At 35.9% G+C, this 27796-nt stretch overlaps 1 protein-coding gene across 1 annotated transcript; it reads left to right on the forward strand.

Annotated features, from left to right (window-relative positions):
* On the forward strand, positions 1 to 26848 carry LOC140136204 (uncharacterized). Its single transcript, XM_072157921.1, has 19 exons — positions 1 to 310; positions 757 to 828; positions 1396 to 1455; positions 1639 to 1707; positions 3540 to 3611; positions 4486 to 4557; positions 5439 to 5516; positions 10194 to 10259; positions 10890 to 10970; positions 11307 to 11393; positions 15491 to 15559; positions 16874 to 17017; positions 19973 to 20041; positions 20193 to 20267; positions 20593 to 20667; positions 21714 to 21770; positions 22690 to 22868; positions 23301 to 25409; positions 26376 to 26848. The coding sequence occupies exons 1-19, from the start codon at positions 99 to 101 to the stop codon at positions 26537 to 26539; spliced, it is 3810 nt and encodes a 1269-aa protein (XP_072014022.1). The 5' UTR covers positions 1 to 98; the 3' UTR covers positions 26540 to 26848.
* The last annotated feature ends 948 nt before the right edge of the window (positions 26849 to 27796 follow it).

A 27796-nucleotide genomic window follows, 5' to 3' on the forward strand; every position in this document is an offset into this window, starting at 1 on the left:
GGACAATTATAATTTATACCGTGCGTATTTTATGTGCTTCTTGTTTCGGTAATTAGATCAGTTGGCTATAGGACCATACATAATAAAAGATCACAAAAATGTTCATTTGCGCGAAAATCGTATTTTTGTTGCCAATACTCACGACTTTCATCTGCGCAGCAGTGCAGACGAATAATAATGATGAGATCAACAATAGGACAATATGTAGCGTGTGCAATTGCACCTCATTTGCGGAATATGAGTTTGTTGATTGTTCTTTTCGGCAACTACGAGATCTGCCGACAAATATTCCTCCAAATACTGCAAATCTGTAAGTAAGAATCCTTGCATTCCTTCGTTGTCATTTATTAGGCCTACCTTTAACCCTAGAACTACTGAGCCATATTTTGTAACACGCGCCACGATAATTTTCAATTATAAACGTCATATACTGTTGTATTTGGTACCAATGGATAGCTATAGTTATGGGGCTCCTCTATCCATTGATACCAACATAGGTACAAACATTCTCCACATAATGTCGCTATGACGTCATAAGTATAGGCAAAAATTATTTTTGGCTAAAATTCTACAACAAATTCGTTTTCATGGTCACTATGAGTTTGTTTTAAATAAAACCACGTGATTCTTGCTTGATAATTATTTTTCTTACATAATAGGCATAATGTTGCGATTGTCGAAGACTTCCTTTAAACATATTCATATATATTATTATCGTCAACTATAATTTTTCCACTTTACCATTGCATTCAACAGTGGTCTACAAGATAACGAAATACACATCATCACCGACAATGATTTGCCTTCTCTAAAATATCTGAGAATATTGTGAGTATGGTGGTTAATATTATTGATATGAGAGTACAATAGGCCCATCAATGAAACATGTTTGCTACTCCTGATCTGTTGTCCAGTTTACAGTCCATTATGAAGTTTGAGATCTCATATTTTATAAACCATCCGTATCGGATCCCTTGGTGTTTTTTGTCTATAGATGGTGACATTACCGATGTTTGAGTGAAAATTTAAAAACGCTCGCCAAATCACGTAAAGTACTCACGTGAATCACAACATTATAATGGAAAACACTTTTGTTGTAAATCGTCACTAATTATTATAATAGAGGCCCTGCATGAAATATCGATTGGCTCCAAACAAAGGATTTGAGCCGGTGTCCTTCACCGTAGTTATGGCGGAGTGCAGTCCATTCAATCAAATGTTGTCATCAACCTATTTGATCGTAGTGCAGGGTTATGTGTGTGAGACGAACTGTCACGGTAGATTGCAATCATGCTTTTGTTGAATGCATTGAGTAGTCCGCCATATTTACGGGGATGATACGTCACATGCAAGGCCTCTATTTACTTTTCACTCCGCGGTTGTATTTTTTTTCAGGAACTTTACAAATAATCATGTCCAATCACAGTTCAAGCTACCGTTATCATTAACACATTTGTAAGTACATCTTTATTAAAGAAACAATATTTAAAGGAGTGTAGTCCAATTTATCATTATTCTGATTAAGGCCTACCATTGAAATATAAATTGAAATAAGAACCAATTTGCATGTCAAATTATACACCTGGATCCGAAGCTCGACTAAATAGGTTGCGACCTTTCTAATTTTGTAATTTCTAGGTATGGCAGATTTAATAACTTGACAAACATCTTCGGCATGTTTAATAGATCCAACCATTTGAAAGTTATGTAAGTAAAATTGTAATGCATTATATTATTCACGCCATAATGACAGTTTTAATTTGATGGTAAGAATGAATCGATTTAACATGAGCATCCATATCCAGAAACGAATGGATGAATTGTGGAGCGTTTTTATAGTTACATTTAGGAGCCCACTAAATAATTTGCTAAACACAATGCAACACATAATTACAGATTGTTTTTTACAAAACCAATATATTGTGGTGAATAGATGTAATAACTCACCAGCTGACGTTTCATCCGTCTTGTTCAGTCGGATTTCTTAAGAGCTTCGACTGTACGACCTGGTGTTGCCAGTCCTTAAGTCGCTTTGTAGCAGAGGGTTGTAGAGATTGCTCAGGTTGTAGGTGCCCTCGTCTCGGTTCATGGTGTTATTCATTCCTCTCCTCCTGATCCATATGGATTCCTTTATCCATCGCTTGATACGTATCTCCTCCTTATCAATAACTCTCGACTCCTCCCAGTTAATTAAGTGATTGCTTCTTGCTGCATGGTCAGCAACAGCTGACTTATTTTGTTCGCTCTCAGAAACTTTGCGCTCAGATCTGGTATATTTTCTAGAACAAGCTCTGTCCACATCCTTTTGGTGTTCAGACAGTCTAATGCCAAATTGTCTACCTGTTTCCCCTATATACGTTGACTTACAGCCACTACAAGGGATTTCGTACACACAGTTGGCTGTATCCACAACTTCAATAGACGTCTCAGAGTTGTATGTGGTTTCATGGCCGTGGTAATGTCATATTTCTTGTAGATTCTTTGAATTCTTTCTGACAAACCCTGCACGTATGGTATGACTGCAAGGTTTCGTTTCTTTAGAGTGTCCGTGTTGTTGTGTTTCAAAGAATCAACAAGAAATATGACATTACCACGGCCATGAAACCACATACAACTCTGAGACCTCTATTGGTACACCCAAAAGATAAAAGGGAAGTTGTGGATACAGCCAACTGTGTGTACGAAATCCCTTGTAGTGGCTGTAAGTCAACGTATATAGGGGAAACAGGTAGACAATTTGGCATTAGACTGACTGAACACCAAAAGGATGTGGACAGAGCTTGTTCTAGAAAATATACCAGATCTGAGCGCAAAGTTTCTGAGAGCGAACAAAATAAGTCAGCTGTTGCTGACCATGCAGCAAGAAGCAATCATTTAATTAACTGGGAGGAGTCGAGAGTTATTGATAAGGAGGAGATACGTATCAAGCGATGGATAAAGGAATCCATATGGATCAGGAGGAGAGGAATGAATAACACCATGAACCGAGACGAGGGCACCTACAACCTGAGCAATCTCTACAACCCTCTGCTACAAAGCGACCTAAGGACTGGCAACACCAGGTCGTACAGTAGCAGAGCTTCATCACAACTCTGAAGAAATCCGACTGAACAAGACAGATGAAACGTCAGCTGGTGAGTTATTACATCTATTCACCACAATATATTGGTTTTGTAAAAAACAATCTGTAATTATTTGAACAAAAACAAACCTGATGAATCTCTACAACAATGCAACACAGTTGCGGTACTTTATATTATTTTGATCAAGTACTATGCGACCACCTCGAGTGATTTCACTTGAAGTGGAAAGTTACATGAGCATATACATGGGTGCATATCTTTGGTATACGACGTATATTGTATAATTTTGTTATTTGATTGATTAATTAATTAATTAATTAATTTACTTTTTCTATTTTCCTATTTACTTTTTTATTGATGTTCTTATTCATTTATTGTTTTATATTGACCAAATTTCCCATTGTTTGAAAATAATTATTATTTTGTTCACTAATTACATGATTACTTTATTTGCAGAAATCTGGAAGGAAATCAAATCTCTTCAATTCCAAAAGGGACTTTTGCTTCTTGTCACAAATTGACTACTCTGTAAGTATTCGTATGGATGTGCATGACATTTTGATTCACGTCATTGCACTGTGCCTGTTTTGTGTTGTACTCGTATCTATTTACAATTATATTACTCTTACGACCGATTATTCAAAATCGCGCACTGTGATTTGTTAAAACACGTCACGTGAGAGCCCATTATTCTGCAATAATGGGTCAAGCGTCGTACACATTCTACGCACAGCATTACGCTTGGTTACGCGTTCAATATTTCCGCGATACGCACTGCCACTTACGCGTACGCGCTCGACCTTGAAGTAAACAACTTAAATAATATTTGTGCCAAAAAAAGATATTTTCTCTTTAAATCGCACTATTTTCTGGTAATAGAATAGAAATAAATGGTGCAGCATTATCCTTTACACGCAAATATTGTGTCCTCGGCAGTAAAAACGTTTAAATAATGGGTTCGGCTGCGCCTCACCCATTATTTACGTTTTTACTGCCTCACACACATTATTTGGATGTAAAGGATAATGCATTAACCTTTATTTCTTAAATAAAGTATTTTACTCAGCAGCAGTGTAAAATTGCTTCCTATGGTCTAGTGGTTATGAATTAATTGTGGGCCCGAATCCCAGTGGATAGTTGTTTCTATAACTTGTTGCATCTTTGTATGTTTTAAATAACTGAAAATCAAAAATAAATAATCGAGTACAATGTATGTGTGATGGGTTTGTACGGGATCACATTTCGCATCCTGGTGCGTGACCTTAATTTGACCTCGAAAACCTGCACTCTGCCTGCACTTCTTTTCTTCATGGGTAAATTTTCGTTGTGTGATGCATTATTACACGAAGATTTTATTTTGATAAATAAAGATAAACTAATCGTTATTTGATTATATCAACAGGTACCTGTCATCTAATGAAATACAACACCTTAGTCCGGGATCCTTCTTGGGATTGAACAACTTGCGCCGCCTGTAAGTATCTTATTTTTTATAGCAGGTGAGCCAAATAGGTTGCGAGGTACCACTTATAATTAATGACAGAGATAAAAAGAATTTACCGCGTCTGATGCCACTGTCAATTACGATCCTTGATTGGTTTACACGGGTTAATAGCGCGTAAAAGGAAGACCGATTTATCTGGTGCTGATCGGAGAAAAGGAATAGCAGCAAATGGCGAAAAATTACAAGGCAAAAATCAGCTTTTCTAGGCATCGTCTAGGCATGGTGCCTTCGCGAAAGAAAATTTTCCTTCTATAAAGACCTAACTTTTGAGATGGTTTGCATGTTTGAAGGTGCAAAATTAACAATAAGGCGCCAGGTTATACCACCAGCAAGTCATCATCACGACACTTGTAAACAAACCGTGCTCGAATTTGATTGACAGATGACGTCAGACGCGATAAATTCTTTTTCTATCTCTGTCTTTAATTATAGGGGATGCACTTCTGCAACAATTAGTTGCCATTATGGGGTATTATAATACCAAAATGCATGATCACAATTGAACTGGAGTAGTTTTGGCGGAAAATGGTAATCAAACTGTAAACATGGTCAAATTCAACCTTGCTCGAATTATGTTAAAACCCATCCTCATCTAATCATGCGGATTCAGAAAATGTATAATTTGATCTTTCTGGAATGTACGTTCCAATATAAGGATTATTAAAAAACGCTGAAATCAAGAAATACCTCTAGCTACCTCTTTAACGTATTAAATTCTTTAAAACAAAATTTTAACAGTTTGACGTATGTACCCAAATTAAACTTTGGCAATAGAATAGAGGATTGACCAGGTGTATATTTCTTACAATCACTATTTATTTAGCCTACTTACTTTCTTACTTACTTTGAAGTAACATGTGCGGCATACGACATACATCTTCAATCAAGGCAGACATGTTTAGGGAAATTCGACAAACAATCCACACGCTGTAAGTAAAGTTCCCAATACTTGGCTTACATGTTGTAATACATGTAGTTAAAGTGTTGCCAATATGCATCTAATGCGCCATATTATTTATGAGCCGGTATCATTGGTTCGCTATAACGAGACGGGTAGTCAATATGTAAAGAAAGATAACCTTTGACCCTATATATGGATTATTTTGATGAAATATCTTAATGATCACATAAAGAATGAACCTTTGTATTTCAAATCACACATGTATAATGATACCTAATTCCGTAACATCATAAGCATAGAATAAGTAGCCTACAGACACTGCGAAATCACTCAAAGAAGCAGGCCTTTTATATTGTAGTGAAGGCACGTGTTTGAAACGTAAGAGAACAGGGAATCTACATAAATACATAGTTTTGGGCATTAAGAAACACTTGATTTCTGGTCCGTCTTTGGTAAAACCAGAGACACGCCGTTCAACTTGAGTGGAAACAGGACGCCTTTGAGCTTCAACAATTTTAGGACTTGAAGGGACGCAACATTATTCTGGACAACGTGTAAAAATGGGAAATGATTTATTACAGTAGCTATTTCCAAAATGAAACAAAAGAAAGTATAATAACTGGTCAAATATAAGAGCTGGTATTCATTGCAGTGCGAGCTACACGTTGTTCTCATTATTTTAGGAAGCGGCGAAGCATTGCTCTTTTATTCTATAGGTTTTTTACTGGCTACAACAGAAAAATCATCGCTCTTCTTGTAAAGTTGAGTGCCCGGGTAGGTTGAGTGGCAATGACTAAACTGGACGTTCCTCATGAAAATAATCATGTGAATTGCCCTATCTTTAGCTTGTTTTCGTGGTTGAAAGAGATTCAATCATGTTTCACCGTTGTGTCCGGCGCGTCCGAGGTGATTTATTTCGCTCGGGAAGCTGCCCTCGCGAAATAAACCACACAGCTAAAGCTGTCCTCGCGAAGTAAACCACGCAGACGACGCGGGCGCATCGTTGTTACTTGGTGATGAACAACGGTGAAACATGATTCCTAAATAATTCCTAAATTAACAACAAAGACCGGATTACTTCGACACGATAATCGACTATGAGCCAATCAACCACAAAGACCGGGTTGCTTTCAATATACATTCGGGTTAGAGATTTAATCATGTTTCACCGTTGTGTCCGGCGCGTCCGACGTGATTTATTTCGCTCGGGAAGCTGCCCTCGCGAAATAAACCACACAGCTAAAGCTGTCCTCGCGAAGTAAACCACGCAGACGACGCGGGCGCATCGTTGTTAATTGGTGATGAACAACGGTGAAACATGATTCCTAAATAATAGCGTGTGAAACAAAATAGAGTGTCGAACAAACTGGTGGAAACCAATTGTGAATCTTACGATATATAAAAGTAGGCCACACGTGCAGACAAATGATTGATTGAACAATATTAATGAGTATGTTAATGACATACTAGAGAGGTTGCGATTTCTAAACGTAGACATCGGACGTACGTTGATCTATTCAAAACCACTCTCCTGTATCGAAGCGAGGTCACGTATTTAGCTATTTTTGAAGATATTCCACGTGCGAAATCGACGTAGATACATCGTTGAAAATGCACAAAATTTGTCCATTTCACAATATGTTAAAGACAGTCAAGGATAATGAACATACGAAGGAAAGTCTAATTATTATTATGATCCTTTTTGTTTGTAACAAATCATTATAATAAAGGTACAGCGATGTGTTAAAAATGGACTAAATTTAAACGCAATATTCATACGCAAAGATTGTCTATTGAAATGTGTGTGATACTTTGCGTATAAAAAATTACCTTGCGATTTGACATTTTGGACTCAACGTAGCATTAAAACGTACGTTCCACCATGGTTCCATGTGGAAATAGGCTGATTTTACCTCGAGTCTACATGATGCAGTCATGTCTACAGTAGAATTCATCTCGACCTTTGCAGGACTTAACCCCATTAAAAGCTATTAAACCAAGATAACACTCATTGAAACAGCTCAACTGATTAAATCGGATCTTCTCTGGTTGTGCACAAGTGACTGTTTTCATGTGCGATATCCCAATAAAGCTGGTATTCATAGCTTCAGTTGGGTAACCGATTACAAAGGAAACGAAAGGAAACAATGTTATGTGTGGCTTTGTTCACGAAATCAGACAATGTCGTGCTTTTTGTAAACCAGCATTCTTGAAAATGAGCAACATAATGATTTTTGACTTAACACGGTTTAGAAATAATTTCTTCATATTTTTGGTGTTATCTGTCGTTTACATGTCCTTCCTAAAACACAAAAGTACGACCCTCTCCAAACACCTAAATTAGCTAAAATTTAGGACATGTTACAAAAACTTTATTTTCTAGAACCTATTTAGAATAATTTAAATGTAGCTTTTACCGGTTTTTTTGTGGCATCCTTCAGAAGTGAGCGGTCCGATACCAATATTTTCGGTCAAATCTCCATTCAAATAACACGGGGAGTTGGCTAGCTATGCCTTGCCCTCACTCATATTTTACAAAAGTACGACCATTTCTGAACATCTAACCTAGCTGTAATTTTAGGTCATGTTAGAGAAATATATTTGCTAGAAGTTTTGGAGAATAAATAAAATATTGGCTGGTTATTTTTCACACAGTGATGTTAACTAGGCAAGTGTCCATTCTCCCAACATACATCATTTGTAGGGGTCACGCGTCAATGGTGAGAGCACTGTGTATTGTGTATAGGAAAACGGACAGTAACTGCAGTATGAGGTAAAGGAAACGTAGAGAACGAGTGTTTCTCTACGAATGTTATAGTCAAAATATCATGTGTTTTTGTACAGCTGAGGGGTGGTGCAATAACTTTGTGTATCCCCGAGGTGGTGAAGTATTATAGGGGGGTGGGGGGTCAAAGATTGGTTGGCAGGTCAAAGGGGGGGGGGGGCAAGCATTTTTTTTGCGGGTCGAAAGTTGGGTGGGGGGGGGCAAGGAAAGTTTGGCTCAGATATTTTAGGAACATTAGGAACACGTTTAAATATGCACAATTCCTGATCGGTTATTTATTTATTTATTTATTTATTTATTTATTTATTTATTTATTTATTTATTTATTTATTTATTTATTTATTTATTTATTTACACATTTATTTATTTATTTACAAATTCAAAGTATATACCTCTGGCAAGGCAACGGTTCACTCGCACCTATAAGATTAGTATTTTTGAAAAGAGCTGTATTGTATTCAATCTATGTTTGCAGACATACACAGGTGATTAGTGCAATCTGCTTGTGTTGGCATGGTTGGGCGATCTATTCAAACATTGTATTCATCTATTGCGATTATTACGTCACTTCTTAACTTATAGAGGCCCTGCATTCTTTTATTGATTGGCTCCAAACAAAGGATTTGAACCGGTGTCCTTCACCGTAGTTATGGCGGAGTACAGTTCAACAAAAGCATGATTGCAATCTACCACGACATTTCGGCTCACACACATAAGAAATGCACTACGATAAAATAGGTTGATGAAAACAGTGCAACAGAGCATTAATGCCCAAAATTGAAAAGCTGTATAATTTATAAACAATATACACTACACATAAAAAATACTACTACAAGGGATTTTCAACATATAAGAATCCAAAGAATCAAGTACCAACATGCACAGTTTTGTCCTTATATCACTTTTGGGTTTATAACAAAATGTTTTCAAGCCTCTATCGTGATTGGCAGCTGCATAAGACATCTCTTTGACAGCTGATAATGCCCATCTATTCACCAAGTTGCTATTAACTGATGAGTACTGTCATTATGCTAATATGAAATCATTGTTTATCAACAAAGGCGAGGGACTAGTCTGTCGATATGCTCAAACAAACCGCTACACTGTTCAATGGCTTTCTTGTACTATATGAAATATGGTGGGCGATTTGAAATGCACGTGCCCTGAGCAAACTACGATGCGTACGCACACTGCAGGGCAAAGAACAATGGAAATTGTCACAATTCGCGCGCATACTGCCGGGGAATGACGTCACATGTCAAGTGGTCTATACCCGATCAATGTTGGAGTTGCCTATAGCCTATATGTTTAAAATTCAATATGGCTACCGAACTGTCATGTGGTCCAATGGATTAGTGCGCTGGACTTCTGTATTCTGTATGTAGCAGCGGCGTGGGTTCGAGGCCCACCTGTGCCGAACTGAAATTCCATTTTTTTTAAAATTTAATATTAGGGAAATGAGACTGGGCGAATTTATGTATGACGTAGAGAGGATTAAGATCCCTTTATTGATCCCTGACCCCACCGACTACCTCGGGCTGATTTCATGCAAAACAAATCACCAGATGACTGACTATAGGACATAGCGCCACAACACGAGCGTTGGTAAAGTATGTGGCCTCACTGCAATACATAGCTACGTAAAAACGTACGTGTTAACGTACGTGTTAACGTACGTCCTACGTCTACGTTTGGAAAATCGCAATCTCTCTACTATCTTAATACATATGTGGAATTAGAAGCGATACGAGAGTAATAAAACTCGTTCGAAAAACACAATAAAGTATTGGTTTATATGGCATGCATCATGAACTGATGTATTACGTCATAAAATGAAGCTGGGGTGCAGGGTATATTGTGCTGCAAACCAATAGTAACTATGTGATGATACAACGTTAATACATTGTATAATTTTGTCAGGCGCATCTGTATTACAGGACTTAAGGAGATTGAGCCTGGGGCACTGAACTTTTCAATCATAGATCTGTGAGTGTTACTCTAATCTTTAACATTTTGAAACTCACAATATTGGCCTTTTGGATAAAGGCTATGATTTTTTGGTCTGTGGCTTTTTTGGGAATGGATATTTGTTGTCCCTGACACGCACAATATGTTCTGAAAATTCTCTAAAAATAGGAATACAAAAATCTCATTTTTGCCAAAAGCCACGAGGCATGCAGTGTTGCGATGAGTCCTCAAAATGTTATATTTCCGAGTAAAGATTGTTAAATGTTCTGTAGCGTCAGACATGCATGTAACTAAATTGGCGGTTAGCAATATTTTTAGAAATTTGCCACTTTGCAACAATTTAGTTTCAATTAAATTGAGGTGAAGAGGTTTTCGACTACTGGCTTGTATTTTATTAATCCTATCATGGCTAAACACCGCATACAACGAGTATAACCACTGACCATGCATGACTCCCACTTGGATTGGGGAAATGGTTGGAAAGTGTTAAAATTGGTTCGGGATATAAAACATCGTCGTAGGCGATTACTGGAAATATTAACAAAATATTAACAAAAGATAATTTCCAAAGTATATCAGATACAAGCCGAAATAAATTAAAAAATTGTCACAAAATGATCTTTCAATACGCACGATTTATTTTTACAGGAGTTTTAACACAGGAAATATGCATTCATTTCCCGGTGGAATATTTGCTCCATTGAAAGGTGATATTAAATTCAGCAATCTGTAAGTATGAGTCAGACAATGACAACATTGTCTCTATACATAATGATACAAAAATGTAAAATTATTAATATACTGCGCACAAAAACTATCCGAACACTTAAAACAAAAGCAATATCTTAAAAACACTCAACCTAAAGTACCAAATAAAGTAATCATTAAATTGGTAATTTTGTACTGCGCATTTTGTTACCTCATTTGGTACGATCCGACTTTATTTCTTTGCTTTGACTTTCGGGGCAAAAGGAATTTAAATTTTATATTGTTATTGTTATATATGTTATAACAGATTTAAAAACGAGCAAAGTTGTCATTATTTTGTTACTTGAACGTTTTTAGTGATATTATGGCAGGACTTTCTGCAGATGAAAAACTAACTGATATCTCACCAAAGACATTTGATGGAGTACGAAAGATAATAAGACTGTAAGTTCGGACCCTTTACACACTCCATAATTTAGCAGGATCGTAGGGAACACTCTCATAAGGGTGTCCTACAATCTAATGTACTTGAAACAAAAATAATAAACAAGTTCTCGTTGCAATACAAGCCCATGATAATTCCCTTTACTAGACACTGTGAGGATTACAAAAATTTTAGTTTAACAAAGGGGTGCATGGAGATCCACCTTCCTACTATACTACCTCAGCTGTATACGCCAATGAAATGTTTCTAAAAGTGTTTTTAGAATAACATTTATTTGATGCTAGTTTATTGCACAGGCTACGGATGACTGATTATCTTTTAGAAATAGCCGAGTGGAAGGGTTTACAATGAAATGTTTTTTGTTCAAATCTGAAACATCCTTTGTATAAAAATAATACATGAATATTAACTGTACATCAATAATGATTCGTCTGATTTAGAAGGCAAATTATTTTATTTTTATTTTATATACGCCAACATTTTTTGGTGAATAAAGTGAAAATGGAGACTGAAGAGATGGTAACATACCTATGTAAAGATTACATAGAACCCCATTAAAGATTACTGTTTCGGTTAACTTGCAAAATCGCAACAGTTTAAAATAACTAAACTAACCTAAAGCAAGTAAAATCCCAAAATATGATATGTTATTGCCTGTCATAATAGTATTAATTATATTCCCGGTATGTTGGAGTTGTGTATATAGCTTAAAATTTCAAGATGGCTACTCATGAATCGGGTAGACGACTGGTCTAGCGCATTGGTACTTTACTGACATTAGCTCGATAGCCATGATAGCGGCAAGGTGCGTCATGGGTACATAAAGAAAAAGTTTGGACGGCTAACTCTCTGGCCTTAAAAACACAAAAAATTAAAAAGCCCTTAAAGAGGAATCAACACATCTGGATTTATTCATAAAATGTTATAACAAATTCAACATTTTATGGTGAAGCATAATCCATGGTAATGAAGTGTTCAAATTGCCACGATCCAGACCAGTGTAAAAGAACATTTTGTTGTGTCTGATGTGCTCTCAGGTTCCACAAAATATACTGTCCTAGTTTTTCGGAATGAAAGCTAGCTCAATCAATAAAGCGTTCGACTATGGTGCGAGGTTGCGGGTTCGAAACCTGGTGGTGGCTAGTACGCTCTCCTGGACAAGGAACTTACTGCTAATTGTCTCGTTGTAACCCGTACGAAACTCGGGGAGCTGATCCTGGTTGCGATGGTCATTTGTGGAATGTCTAGGGTGTGCGCTCTTGAAGCTGCAAAGTCCATGTGTTGTTGTTAAATGTTTTATGGAATGATGTGGGCCGTAGTGGTCAGCGACAATCTGTACAGTACGACAGCAACTTAGCTCACTTCCGGTAATTTTTACCGGCGTGACCTCTGCTGTTACGTAACGCAATGTTGAAAATCAGGTGGCAAATACGGTTTTTTAGAAAACATCAAAAAAATGGAATACACGAGTCGTTTTTCACCTTCATTTCCATATTGAGCCCATAGATAAGATATGAAACATGAGTATAAGGCAAAGAATAACGTGTAAAAGTTGAATTATTGTGGAAAAAATGAATGCTTTTGGTGCGCGAAGTAGCCTAAAAAATGAGAGAAAATGCATGTCACGATTACTAAAATGGTTATATCTGCAGCTTTGAGGAAACGCCGGTCTAATGCTTTTCTGTTGTGATAAACATTAATTAACCACAGCTTGTATTAAAATTTCAGCGAAAATGAGCGGTGGAACAACCTAGTCGTAGGTTGAAAAGTTGTGTTCTTTGAGTCCTCGTGCCGGAAGCGCACGTTGTAAGTGTCACGATGCTTCACGAAATGGATCCCAGCCGGCGCTGTCTATTATACATGTTATATTGATTAATATAGCAATTAAAAACGTCTATTGTTATATATTTTATAAATGCAAAATACTCTATTGTGTAACAAAATATTGTAGTCGTCAAAGAAGGTAGTATCATCTCATTTAACTGAAGTACAAGCAGTTTTGAAAAGATTGTTGTTGAGTGAGATCCTTGAACACGTTGAACGAGAAATAAGATAGCAAAAGAATACCTTTTGCCCGAGCAAGTTGCGATGGCTTAGTGGACAGAGCGAAGGTGTGCAATGCCGAAGGTTGGGAGTTCGATTCCCATGTCATCTTAACGATGATGTGGAATTTTTCAGTTCGTTTTTCTTTTCTCTTTTCCTCTCCCTTTTGTCTTTAATAATATAGGCCTAATGAATGTCGGCTTGAAGGCCCACTTTTTTTCATGATTTATTTCTTGTTCATGTTTAAGCCTAATCCTACATTCGAGTTCATATCTTTTAAAAAAATGCATTTCAGTTCAGTAGCTTTCAATATGATATAATCAAATAAAGCATGTCAAAAAAGTTCAAGAATATATATAGGCCTAGGCCTATCAAATAAAGGAACGTCAACACAGATTTTCACGATTTTTTTAATTGGACTAGACCTCTCCCATATCGGCAACATATTTTATGAGCTTTTATGCATACATATCAAATCATGAGATGCACGAATTTCAAACCTAATATTTTGGCATATTTGTAATTTTTACACAATGTTCAACTTACACCTCGGATTACACCTAATATAATTGGAATCAGCCAAGTTTATTGTCTAGACCAATCCCCCACAGAACACCACAGTTAAGCGGTCAAGATATTAAGTGTTTTCTTTCATTTTTATCTCGCTACTTCTGCTTCAAATATAACGTGAAAACCTTCCTGACAGTTATTTCCTACTCTTATAAATATTGTTATGATTTTTGAAATGACAAAACTTCAAATTTGCCCGAAATCGTATATTATGGCTTTAATAAAAATATGAAAACTAGGATTTAAAAATATGAGTTAAAATCAAATCAAAAATCAAAGAGAGGTGCTTACGGGGTTCGAACCAAGATCGAACTTCCAAATACATGTATTTACCACTAAGCCATACCAGAGATATGATTAATTCGGTGACAATAATAGCAATGTTATTCCCACTCAGTGCCTCACTCGTGTATACTATTTCTGGAATGAATTAACACCGTCCAAATAATGTAACACAAACTTTTATGCTGACTTTTAAAATTGTTTGAACGTTGGGAGTATTATTTTCAAGTTAAATAACCAACAATGGACAATTGACAATGAAAGTTTCTTTGCAGGAAAAACATCGGCCGTACAATATATGGCGTGACAGTAGTCACGCACAAAGATAAACATTTCAACATGTTCAATATACGACTACGAATATACCCCAACCAAAATTCACGAAATTTTCAGGCAAGCTAACTTAAGTTATTCTATAACATGACACCGATTTTTGATTCTGGCGCTTTTTCTTGCTTGATGATATGAACATTTTTGTGTGCGTGACATGCAATTTTTCTCATTTTCCGAGCTACTTTGGACATGTTCAAGCTTCTTTTTTTCCATTTAATTCAACTTTTACACGTTATTTGTTGCTTTACACAAATGTTTGATATCTTATCTGTGGTCAGGGTACATGAATGATGCAATATACGACCCATGTCTTCCATTTCTGGAGCTATTTTGATAAAAAGCGTTTGCCGGCTAAAATTTCAACATTGTGTTACGTAACCCGTGTTCACCAACCCGTATAAATTTTCTGTCGAACAAAAGAGGTCACGAAGTTGCTGTCGTACTGTGTAAAGTGTGCTGAGGCTTGTGGATCAACGTCTAGGCGTTGTGCCTGTGCGTAGCGAACTATAAATCACTGCGCTTTTTCAGATAGATATTATTACTTCTTGTATTAAAGAGACTTATGAGGACGGAATGTCCTTCTGATATCCAATAATTGTAACTTTTTTGAAATTCGCGATATAATACAAAATTTCATGGCAAATTATTAACATTTTTGACATTTAACAGAGGAAATGAGCTTTGCAGGGACCCATAGTAAAATAAAAAAGCGAATTTGTGTTTTGATCATGATTTAGAAGTTTCCATGGGGAAAGAGGATGAGTCAGGACCTCTAAATTGTTTGTAGAAATATTTGGTACTTTTTTGGATTATTCAAGTATTATAGTTTGGTATTTCTTTTCCTTTTTCTTTACAATGAAACACACAGTTGGTTATGTGGACACAACTTGAAATATCTACCAGAAGATTTGTTTAGAAATACTGAATTTATGGCTGTGTAAGTATCTTTGATTCTGATTATGATGGGAGTGTATTAGTTATATAACAGTTTATTCAAAACCGTGTTTGCACTGTTTGAATGAACAGATTTACCAACACACCGTAAGCTTTGCTATGAAAAGCATAGTGATAAAATGGTTTACTTTTCATATTACTTATCTTATTTGATATGTGCTATGAATGTTTTGGAAGGAGTAGCTTTTTTGATCCGTTATCACGTTTTTAACCTCTTTGACCCCTGCGTGACCTTTGACCCGGAACTGGTCACACATGTAACATCTTGGGCAGTGATGGTGTGATCAAGTTTGATATAAAATTAGATCGATTGAGCCCATATTTTTAAAATATTGGACGAGGCGTAGTCGAGTCCAATATTATAAAACACTTAGCGAGACCAATATAAAATTGGGCGTAAAGCATTCAATTTTATCATTATTATGTTTTGGATCCAATATTTTCAGTAAGGCGCAGTGGACCTGTTGCTAAAAAGAAGAAGAAGAAACTAGACATAGCTGCGGTTTAAGACCACGAACATAGGCGTGGTGTGACCCCTTAATGATCTTTGACCCCAAGATCTTTAAAAACCCCATAGACATTGGATAATGTCAATCCATGTGTGCACGTGGCATCACAATATTATGCTTTTGTGGCTGAAGAATCATTTTGAAGGTATTTCGTCTCGGACCGGAAGTGACTCCTGAATGACATTTGGCCCCAAATAAAAATACCACATATACACTGGGAAGTAACTATTCCTGTATCATCATTCCGTCACTTTGCTATGTTATTCTAGAGTGATAAGGTATTATACCGGAAGTGACCCCTTAATGACCTTTACTTTGACCCTAAATCTGTGCATAATTCATAGACACTGGATAATAGCAATGCATGTGTGCAAGTGGTGTCATGTCCTACGTAATATGTGGGAGAAGTAGCATTTTGAAGGTATTTTGTTTTATACCGGAAGTGACCCCTTAATGAACTTTGACCTGCAGTTAAAAATACCACATACACTGGGTAACCATAGTTTGTATCCTTTGTATCGGAAGTGACACGTTAATGACCTTTGACCCCAAATCTGTGTAGGATTTATATACACTGGGTAAGTGGAGACATTGTCCTACGTAATATGTTGGAGAAGTAGCATTTTGAGAGAATTTTTCAGAGAATTGAATAGCATTGATTTGGCAATTTGATAAATCTTTCCATATCTAGCGCTCAATCTTGGCGTACTTTGTTTCTATACCTAAGAAACTGAATATTTATTCCGTACGTTATATTCACATTATTTAAATCTATTTTTTGTGTATAGGCAACTGAACCGAAATGCCCTAGAAGAATTACCCGACGGATTTCTACGATCATCACCTAATTTGACGTTTCTCAGCTTGTATGGAAATCGGCTGAAATGTATCTCGAACGACACATTCAACGGATTAACGAGTTTACAGACTTTGTAAGCCATTGTGCATTTTAAACTTCAAGTTAAAGAGTTTTCTCTAGATACAATGTTCAAAGTTGTATTCCCATTTACACTAATAACTTATTATACGTTGATACATAGTAAATACATCTCTTTCAACTCCAAGACTCATAATTTACTCACCTATTGCATGAGTTAAAACATGAAAGGGTCTTATAATGAAAAGCAAAGCAAACCAGACGGGATTGCACAACTGCCTCATGCATGTGAATACAGGCCTGACCGACTAAGAATGTCGGTTTGTGATATTTGTTTTAAATTTGCTGTATGCATGAAAAATCAGCCGGTTTGAGGCAAAATATTTATTTTGACTGAAAAAAGTATGCCAAACGAGGGGAAAATTGCACACAAATAAAGTAATTTAATTACAGATTTGGGTGATTTTTTGAATTATTTGCTAAGAAAAAAAAAATCAAAAAGAAAAGAAAACGCCGATCCTATTTGAAAGGTCCATCCGCCCGTAGAACAGGGTTTGTTTTTATCGTCATACTAACATTTTTGCTCTGTACTATATAATCAAAACTATATAATCTGGAAAATGAAGTCTATTAACGTTTACGATAACATTTAAATATATTCCGTCAAGTTTTAGATAAAGTTAAATGACAAATGAAATTTTTGTATTTAATCAAAGATTAAGATTGGCAAGGCGATAAAACTTTCTTGGTCCATGTAATCAATTGGCTGGATTAAGTGCCTGTTATTTTCCACTGGCATTATTGATTGATTGATTGATTGATAGAATTGGTTTCAATGGGTTTTTCAAATCATTCATTCTTATGTCTGCTGTTGATGAGTGAAGTCATATCTGACTAGTGTTCCAAATTTTTAACTACTGTAGGCCTACACTGCCTGATTAAATTTCTTTGTTGGAAGTTAATGGAAACTAATTTATTATTGGAGTGATCATATTCTACCATGGAATAGAAATTTAAAGGAGATCAAATAGTAGAAGTACAGGTAAATAATCTGTTGGGTAAATCATGAACTTATAAATCATTTGTTTCATATTTGGATTTATTAGGTGCTTTGAAGATTCTCAGAGAATTATGAAAGATGCTGTGCTCATTGATTTAGCATCTACAAATCTATAATTTGACATTGGAAAAGATTGAGAGACTGCAAGTATAAATAGACCGGTCTAGAAACATAGATTATTGTGAACATTCATTAAGTTTGTTGTTTTAATATTTATTATAAGAATTTTTCTTTTAGTATGATATTGGCAAGAGCTATGTGTGAAGCAATAAGCATCAGTATTCGAGACTACATGTAATAGCCACATCAGTTGAGTAGGTATTAAAGAAACAACAAAACATTGGTAAGTTTGAAATGACAATATGTTATATGTTGTCATAATTTATTTGTCCTAGTATTTAGTTTAACATCAGGCAGTGTACGGCAGGTTTTCGATTAAAGGTGTTATATTATTTCTGCACATTTGATTTTAATTTTCATTCTCTAAAAACACAAACATTGGGAGCTGTTAATTTCATTTTGTCAGGAAGTTAGAGATTTAAAAGGAAAAAGGGCAAAACAAGATGGTGTATGAGCATCGATTGATTGCAGACTATCACAGGAAAGTATTGCATTAAAGGAAACTAAGTATTATAGTATTAAGTGAAAATTTCACCTGTATGAGGGGATGTGATGGTAAGAGGGGTTTAATGATGTAATTACCTGGTTGATGATGCTGGTCATAGTAGTTACCAATATAGCAGCATCACAGATATAAATGATACAATAATCACATCAGGTTAGCTTCTTACAGCGAATCACAGATTTATGCATTTCATTAGATAATTTTTCTTAATTCATATTAACACGTAATCATGGTTTATTATTAAAATTATGTGAATCCCCTCCATTAAATATATTAATATTACAATTAGACAGGATCAGCTGTCCTTATAATAGGTCATGACAAGTGTCAGTATAAGAGAGATGTAGAGACTATGTATCAATAAAAATTTTGTATCAATAAATATTTTTATTTATTATGGATTTCATTAAGACCAGTGACAATTTGGGGCAACACCAAACAAGCCAATATAGAAAAATTGTGGTAAAAACATGGTTTTATAAACTTTAAATTATATAGGTAAATGGTTTAATTATATAAAAAACATGATTAATATTATAGTAAGGCCCTAAAATCAGTCAAACAGAGATACACAGTTGGAAATTAAAAAACAATTATTGGGGATAGATAGATAGATATAGCTATTAGGTAATTGGTATCAGTCTATATATATAGCTTTAATAACAAAGAAAGTTTCTTGCAGCTTGTAATTTATTGCAAGAATGTACAGTTAACTTTTTATAACAGGGTTTGTTTTTATCGTCATACTAACATTTTTGCTCTGTACTATATAATCAAAACTATATAATCTGGAAAATGAAGTCTATTAACGTTTACGATAACATTTAAATATATTCCGTCAAGTTTTAGTTAAGGCATTAAGCTATAATTGACCAACCCAGTGGCGACATTAGGAATTTTGCGCAAAATTGCTGCAAAAGTGGAATGTTTTTATAAATTTGGGTTTTTAAAGGGGTAACTGGGGTGGGAAGAGTTCTGACGGGGGGAATTTCCCCCATGTCCCCATGGCGCCGCCATAGGGCAAACCCAATGACTCTAAGCATGTTCAGGGTTTATTTGCTTATGTCATGTCATTGTGTAAGACAGGATAGAAATGCATGGGTACTGTAAACAATTAATATTTACCACTTTTCATTGTAACTCCTTTTTCAAATTTGACATTCAATCTGAAAACCGCACCGGGAGGCCACACAAGTATTTCTTGGCATCCACTCCTTGATCACTTTCAAGTTGAATAGATAAAAACAATAACACAGTTTTATGGTACATTAATTCTCATTGTTTTTGTTGACACAATATTATATATATATCTTTCTTTTATTCAGGCTATTGTTTCGGAACCAAATAACTCATATTCCTCCCTTGACTTTTCAAAACACAAATTTGGCAGAATTGTAAGTACGAGTACGAAATTCTTGTTGATTCCATCGAAAGTAACTCCTCAATCAAAGTCCTTCAGTGCTCTCTTCTCAAATGTCACCTTTTAACAGCAAATTGGTATGGTAAATTAATGTTAACACAAAAACTTGTTTTCTGCACATTTAGGTTTATATTCACCAACAGTATTAGTAATTTAAGCAAAGATGCGCTAACAACAGGCAACTGCACTATTAACAAAGTGTAAGTATTTGTCTGCTATAAGCACGATTATAACAATATATTAATATATTATTATAAAAAAAAACCAGTAAAAGGTCATTTTTATTCCCTTTCCTATTTTCTTTCATTACAAAGAAAATTAACACCGTGCGAACTCGAGGGCATAAATGTCCATTTATACGTTCATTACGTTTAAAAATTTTGTACGACATAAACGAAAAGATTTCATTAAACGTGTCGAAGTAAATTTACATTCATAATATTTGTAAGTATTATAAAGTTTAGCACTTTGTCTACAATACAACTATCTTAATCATTTTGTTTTTTCATAATCAACGATTTCCAGCCACATTTACCAGAACCCATTGAGTGTAATTGAGGAGGGATCTTTTGACTGCTTATCAGAAAGTGGCAGCAAAGTGTAAGTTCTATGCTACATTAATGATTGTGACACCTTATTTTGGCCTACTTCGGAGCCTTTGTTATTTAGGCGTTTGGCTCAAATACAAACAGCTTCTATAAAGAGGTTATGCCACTAACACTGTAATAATAATAATAATAATAATAATAATAATAATAATAATAATAATAATAATAATAATAATAATAATAATAATAATAATAATAATAATAAGTTAATAAATAATAAGTTAGGGCCTATTTATGGTAAGCAGGTTTATAAAAAGAGCTGTTAGCATCCCATACCGAAAATAAATAGATTACCCTTGCATTGTTTGCAATGGAAACAAATGAGAAAGGATATTGTTCTCTTACAGAATAAATAAATATATACTTGGCAACAATTACTACCTTACCCAGTGGTGTGCAAATCTGATTTTAAAATAATCTAACACGACTTAAGGGATCTGGAATGAGCGTTTTGAGCGTTTCGACAGTATTTTTTGTGGGACATGAGAGCACCTCAGACGTATCGAATTGCATTCTGAATACGAAGCATGTCTTTCTGGTATCACATAATTTTCATTTTTTGAAATTCATGATATAATACAAATTTTATGACAAATTATTAAAATTTGATATTTTTCTAATTTTTGATATATAACAGTCCTCGAAGTAAATTATATAAATCTAATGATATATTCTTAACGTGTATGTAGAAGGGAGGAAAAGCCGACGATCAATGGAAAATTTTGACCTTTCATATTGAAGATATGGATTTTTTCCCAAAAAGACCTTTTTTATTTTAGTGTTTTGGGACAAAAAATCGATATCTTCAATACGAAAGGTCAAAATTTTCAATTGATCGTCGGCTTTTCATCCCACCTAAACACTTCAAATATAAATCATCAGATTTATAAAGTTTACTTCGAGTACTGTTAAATATCAAAAATATCAATTTTTAATGATTTGCCATAAAATGTGTATTACATTGCGAATCTGATGATGATGATGATGATGATGATTACGATAATGATGATGATGATGATGATATATATTCCATTGCAGATATTATTCAGTGGACTATTTACCAGAAATACCTCACTTTCCATCTAGTGTTGAAATGTAAGTCACTAATCAGGGGCGTAGCCAGCTTTCTTAGTCGGGGGGGGGGCAAAATAAAATTTTGGGGCACAGACGAAAAAATTGCAGTTGCATCATACAATACATAGAGACTGTATGTCTTCGAGCTTCCCGATAAGTGCCTTAATGGGATGATGTGCGCGCGTAGCGCGAAAAAAAATGGTATTTTAAACTATTTTCGCCCATTAGGCCTATCCGGCTAAAAAAGGGCTTTATTGTTACAATTTTCGCGCGTAGCGCGGAAAAATTTTGTATTTTACACTATTTTGGCCCTGAATTTTTGCTAGAAAAGGGCTCCTTGCCCTTTTTCTTTTCCTTTACCCTCCTGATTTTCTCTTTCGTTTTTTTGTCAGAGGGCACTTTTTTTCTTTCATTTTTTTTTGTGGGGGGCACTCTGCCCCACTGCCCCCCCGCTGGCTACGCTACTGTCAATAATTAACTATATCTCATTATCACCTGATTATGCAATTACCAAGGCCTCTGCGCATTATTTCCAATCCGATGTATACACACTGACGGTCGAACGAGGATAATGTAGGAAAATTAAACGTATAAGAATGCAACAAACATTATTGTATTTAATTCATGTCAGTAATTTCCTATTGTTTCAGTAATACTGCACCAAGTCAAGTCAAGTTAACTTAAGTTTGACATTGAAATGAGTATTTCGTAACTTATCCATTCATATATTCATTAATTCATTAAATAATTAATGAATTATTCATTTATTCATCATTCATATTTTAATCACATATTCCGCAATGTACATTATTCATACCGTATGGTTGGTAGGTGCAAGGAAATATAATAATTGGAAGAAATAATTGTAAATATAATTATAATTAAAAAGTAACAAACAGGATAAGAAAAGTAGTATTGTATTATCATTTCGTTTTTACAGGTTTGGCGTTGGAGATAACATCAATACCTACTTCAATATGTATCACATGTCTTTCGTATGGCTCATGGAAAGAGGCATGAATATGTTTGGTTTCCAATGCAATAGTACCTCTTGTGTTCCATGCAAACCGGGTACCTACGGTGACGGTATTTACATGGGTTGTGTTAGTTGCCCGGCCGGTAAGCTTTGAGATTCGAAAATCTATCTTTTAGATCATAGAAATGCCACATCAATTCTAGCAGACGGAATTTCAATATTCAGTGACCTTTTCACTCTTAAGCATGCATGAAAGCTGTCATTTTAGCTACAATCCATTGTAAGTAATAAACCACATTACATTATCAGTACAATATAACAACATGTAATGGTCATGCAGTAGCGTAGCGTCATAAGGGCATGGGTGCACGTGCCCCTAATCGATTTCAAAATTTAGAAAATCCCATAGGAAAATTGCCAAAAAATGGCTTGTGCCCCACAAATAAAACCCGGTGCATGCACCCCCCCATCATGGTCGGTGCCCCCCTCCCCCCATGTGATGACCTACGCTACGCCACTGGACCGTCATGATTCCTTGTTGCACTAACGGTAGTTTATTTTTTCATTCATTTCAGGTGGGTATTTTCAAACACGACCTGCTCAAATCTCGATGGAAGCTGGAGGTATTGGGTGTGACTTGTGTACTAATGGTACCTTTGTTTCCCCTGAACGAGCTCCTGGAGCACGCATATCAGACTGTCAAGTATGTCCGGCGGGAACCGATAAAAATAAGTTTGCAGGACTCCGTGCTTGTCCTTGTTTAGATGGATACTACCGAAAAGATAGATTTGGTCCTTGTATGCCCTGCCCCGCAGAAGGTGTCATTTGTAGTAATGAATCGCAGAAGGTTCGTCCTGGTTATTGGTGGACATGGGATCAGAATTTGTCGAACACCACCCACGTCCTTGAATTTGCATGGAATAGATCGACTACAATGTATAGTGAGTTTGTTGAAAATTTACTAACATTTAACAGGTCATACAATCCTGCAAGTACAAGATTCGAAGGTACCCTTCCCAAACCATTTCGTTGCCCAGGAGGAGAAGAAGCTTGTCCGGCTTTAAATGGCATAAATGGAAGTTGTGGTGTAGGTTATGAAGGATGGGTTTGTTCCACATGCAGCAAAGGCTACTATTCATGGTTTGAATATTGTGTGAAATGTCCTCCAATCTGGCATCTGATCTTGGAGCTCTTGCTTGTAGTTATTCTAATGTGTATACTGGTTGCGATAGTCAGTTTGGATCTCAAGAAAAAGATGAAGGAGTGTGAGCAACATAGAGATAACACGTCGCTTCAAAGATCTCTGGTTTATGTTCTAATCGCTCGATTTAAAATAGTTTTGGGATATTATCAAATAGCTGGGGCTATTTTTATTTCCCTTCATAACATTCATTGGCCAAAGAATGTGTCAAATCTTGCTTACGTGTTCAAGGTTCTAGAGCTAAACATATTCAAGTTACTAGCAAAGCCTCGCTGTTACATTGATAAACTTCAGTTGAACATCTACACAGAATTCCTTATCGGGTTAGTGTTTTGTATTCTTGTTGTGATTTTTCCATGCATTGTCTTTGCATCCAAATGGTTGTTTCTGCGATTTGATAAAACATTATCTGCCGCTGAAGTGAAAAACAAACTACACAGATTCAGAGGGAACTGCTGCTTGGTTGTCGTCGTAGTTTTGTTCATCTCTTACCTGAGTTTGTGTGATGTGATCTTGTCTCTAATGCCGGTAGCTTGTCAAGAATTCTGTGTCGATGTGGATGACTACTACTGCACGGAACGACTGCGATCTGATTATTCAGTTGATTGTGATACTGAGAAACACAAGAAGTACGTCACAACAGCCTATGTCTCATTGTTTTTTGTTTTCGGATATCCCTTGTGCTTGTTCATTTTGATTTTTTCCAACAAAATAAGATTTCGTCGGGAGAAGGAACAAGTCAACGAATCTCGTGAGAACTTAAACAATAATACTGAAATCGACGGAAATGAAGAGATCGAAAACAATAGACAAGACGAAGGCAATATCACAACTGCAGAAATCACTAGCCAATCTGATACGACTCCTTTACTTGACAACCACACTGACGATGAGCGCTTAATCATTCCCGATGTTACGGAGTTGGATTCCGAAGATAATCAAGCTTTGAGCAGAATTGGAGCTTGTATTCAGACAAACGAAAGCCTCGATTATGAGCAGTCAATTAACTCGGAAGAAGATGAAAACGTGGAGTTAGCAGCATGTAATAATGACGTTCAGGATGTCCAGACGAATGAAGCTAGTACGCAGACTAATGAGAGCATCGACTATTCTAAATACCCACTGTATGTGCAGTTCTTCTGTGAAAACTACAAACGAGAGTACTGGTATTGGGATGTAGTAGAGCTATGCCGTAAAGTGTTGCAGACATCACTTGTAGTTCTCTTTGGGTCAGAGGACCCGCTTACCTTAGGGGCGACTGTAGCTGTGTCCATGGTGTTCATTACAAGTCATGCGTATTTTAAACCAATGAAGGATTCTTTTGAACAATTACTGCAGATGACTTCTCTTGTGGCAATCTTTCTCAACTTGCTTTGTGCTGAGATTCTACTGGTTCCACTAACAGACCCATCAGGACATCGACAAGCAGCGATGGCCGTATTCGTAATTTTACTCAACATGTCGGTTGTGCTCCTTGCTGTGGGTAAGTTTATACTATAAATTGTTCTATAATCACTAAATGTGAGAAAGGTTTTTAACACAAGCCAACACATACCGGGTACATAAATGAAAGCCAGTGAAAAAATTTCACTGACTATCCGGGATTTGAACCTTGGACCTTCGGATCACCGGACCCATGCTCTACCAACTGAGCTAATAAGTCAGATGGAGAAGAGCAGTGATGTTATTATCTATAGGCCTTCAGTTCAGTTGATCACTAAATGATTATTAAAACCTATCGTAAGATATTGAAACAATAATATTGTGCTGTTGTGATAAAAAAAGACATCACCTTTACCTTGTGTGTAAAAGAGTTCTAAAGTTAATGTTTTTAATTAAGTATCACTTCTTATCTCATAATGCGTTATGAGACGTTACGAAACGCAATTGAAGAAGAAGAAAAATCCACAACAAGTTTCATGCATTTCACGGTGACCAATTTTTTCACTCTAATGCGGCCCATACACGATCAAAATATTGATCAATATTGGGGACCCAAGATGCAGGAGTGGATACAAAATCTACCATTGTGCGTGTTCAATGGTAGATTTTGTATCCAAACTTGTATCGAGGTCTTTGATATTGATCAATAAGATTGAACGTGTATGGGCCGCATTTATATGAAGCTCAAATATGTGATGCGATCAAGCAAAATCAGTCGGCACTCGGAAATATTGATTTTGAGATATAGCCAAACAAAGGAAATATTTTCTTTTGTTTCCTTTTGTTTTGGAAACTCTTTAATTGCTTATATCTTTGAAACTGGTTGCTCAATTTCATTGGGGTTTTCGGCAAAATCCAGCTTTCTAAATGCTATTTACTCTCCTATAACAAACTGAAAATGCAATATTTCCGAGTTCCGACTGATTTTGCTTGATCGCAACACATGTCATATGTGTGTCATATGTGTAATTATGTATAATATCAATTTAATTATTTAATGTTGCAGGTAACTCAATTCTGATATTGTGGAGGTCGGTGAAGCAACATGGGTGTAGTGGCGTGTGCTCCTGTCAAAATTGTTTGCACATCGCAAGTAGGATCCTTTCCAGTGCTGATTATGTCAGTCATCATAGACCTGCAAGTAATGGAAATCATCCTGCACCAGTTTAGCGAGCAATGAATGTAAAATTTTGAGAATGTAGAATAAATCGAAAGAACATTTCAACGAGCATGTAAAATTTTGAGGCAGAGCAATGCAATGAATTTGAATTTTATTTAGTACGAAGTGGTCTTAACCCTGGAATTATGGAAGATTTTGGGCTTGATAACTTCTAAATTGCCGGTCTAAAGTATATTTAGAATGGCAAAGACAAATACATCTGCGAGGTTAAATTTGGGCAAAATTTCAACAACAAAAAAATATAAATATCTAGAACCAAGTTTTTTATTATTTGGAATTTTGATCAATGTCACCAAAAAATTGGGCGAAAATCATGTTTTTTTTTATGATTTGTTGACAAAATTGAGCATTTATCAACCATTTTTCTTGAAATTTTCTCAAAGTTGGTCAAAATTTTAAAAAATCAGGTTTTTAGATGTTTTTATCTAGTTTTTGAAAATTGATAAACAAAATTTTACTCAAGAATATTTTTTACGTTGCTCGAAAAAATATGTGTAAAAACCGCCAGTTGTTTGGTATTTTTACAAAACTTGGCATTTTTGCCCAAATATAACCAGGTTCAACAAGTCTTTGCCATCCTAAATAGGTATACAATGTACCTTTATATATATACTTTAGACGACCAACAATTTAGCAGTTATGAGGCCCAAAAGGTTTCATAATTCCAGGGTTATGATCAACCTTAAGACACATTTTGACGGTTATAGATTTTTTCGCATTTTTACGTTGTTTGTCTTTTCCCTTATTATATAAACTCACACCCTCTTGGTATTGGATTCATTGAGAGAAAATGACACTTACTATCCTAGGTGCTCTACCACTGAGCTATGACAGCATCTAGTGGCGAGGATCGAGTTTTTAGACATACACAGTGTTCGCCTGTGACATGCCGCAAACCTCAGAGCGATCGCCCGTTTTTTAACGGCGATTCAATTACTTCACGGGAACATACATTTTGCGGAAGAAAATTTTGAAATAAATAACCCTACAAACTGTTTTCCTTGATAAATATATACAAAGACGAAGAGATTTGAACAAATCGTAGCGTAGCATCACAAAAATGAACTGACTGTCAGGAGGACTCGAACCAACGACCTCCATGACTAGTATACGAGGGGCGCGGAAAAAGGTCGTAGAACTAAGCATGCTACTTTGCATAAGCAAAAAAACATCGGGCATACAATCTCCAGATCACACAAACAAACAAACAAACAAACACGGGAGGCGCTGTACATACGACCGATACT

This window comes from Amphiura filiformis, chromosome 16, assembly GCF_039555335.1.
Source record: "Amphiura filiformis chromosome 16, Afil_fr2py, whole genome shotgun sequence".
Classification (NCBI taxonomy): domain Eukaryota; kingdom Metazoa; phylum Echinodermata; class Ophiuroidea; order Amphilepidida; family Amphiuridae; genus Amphiura; species Amphiura filiformis.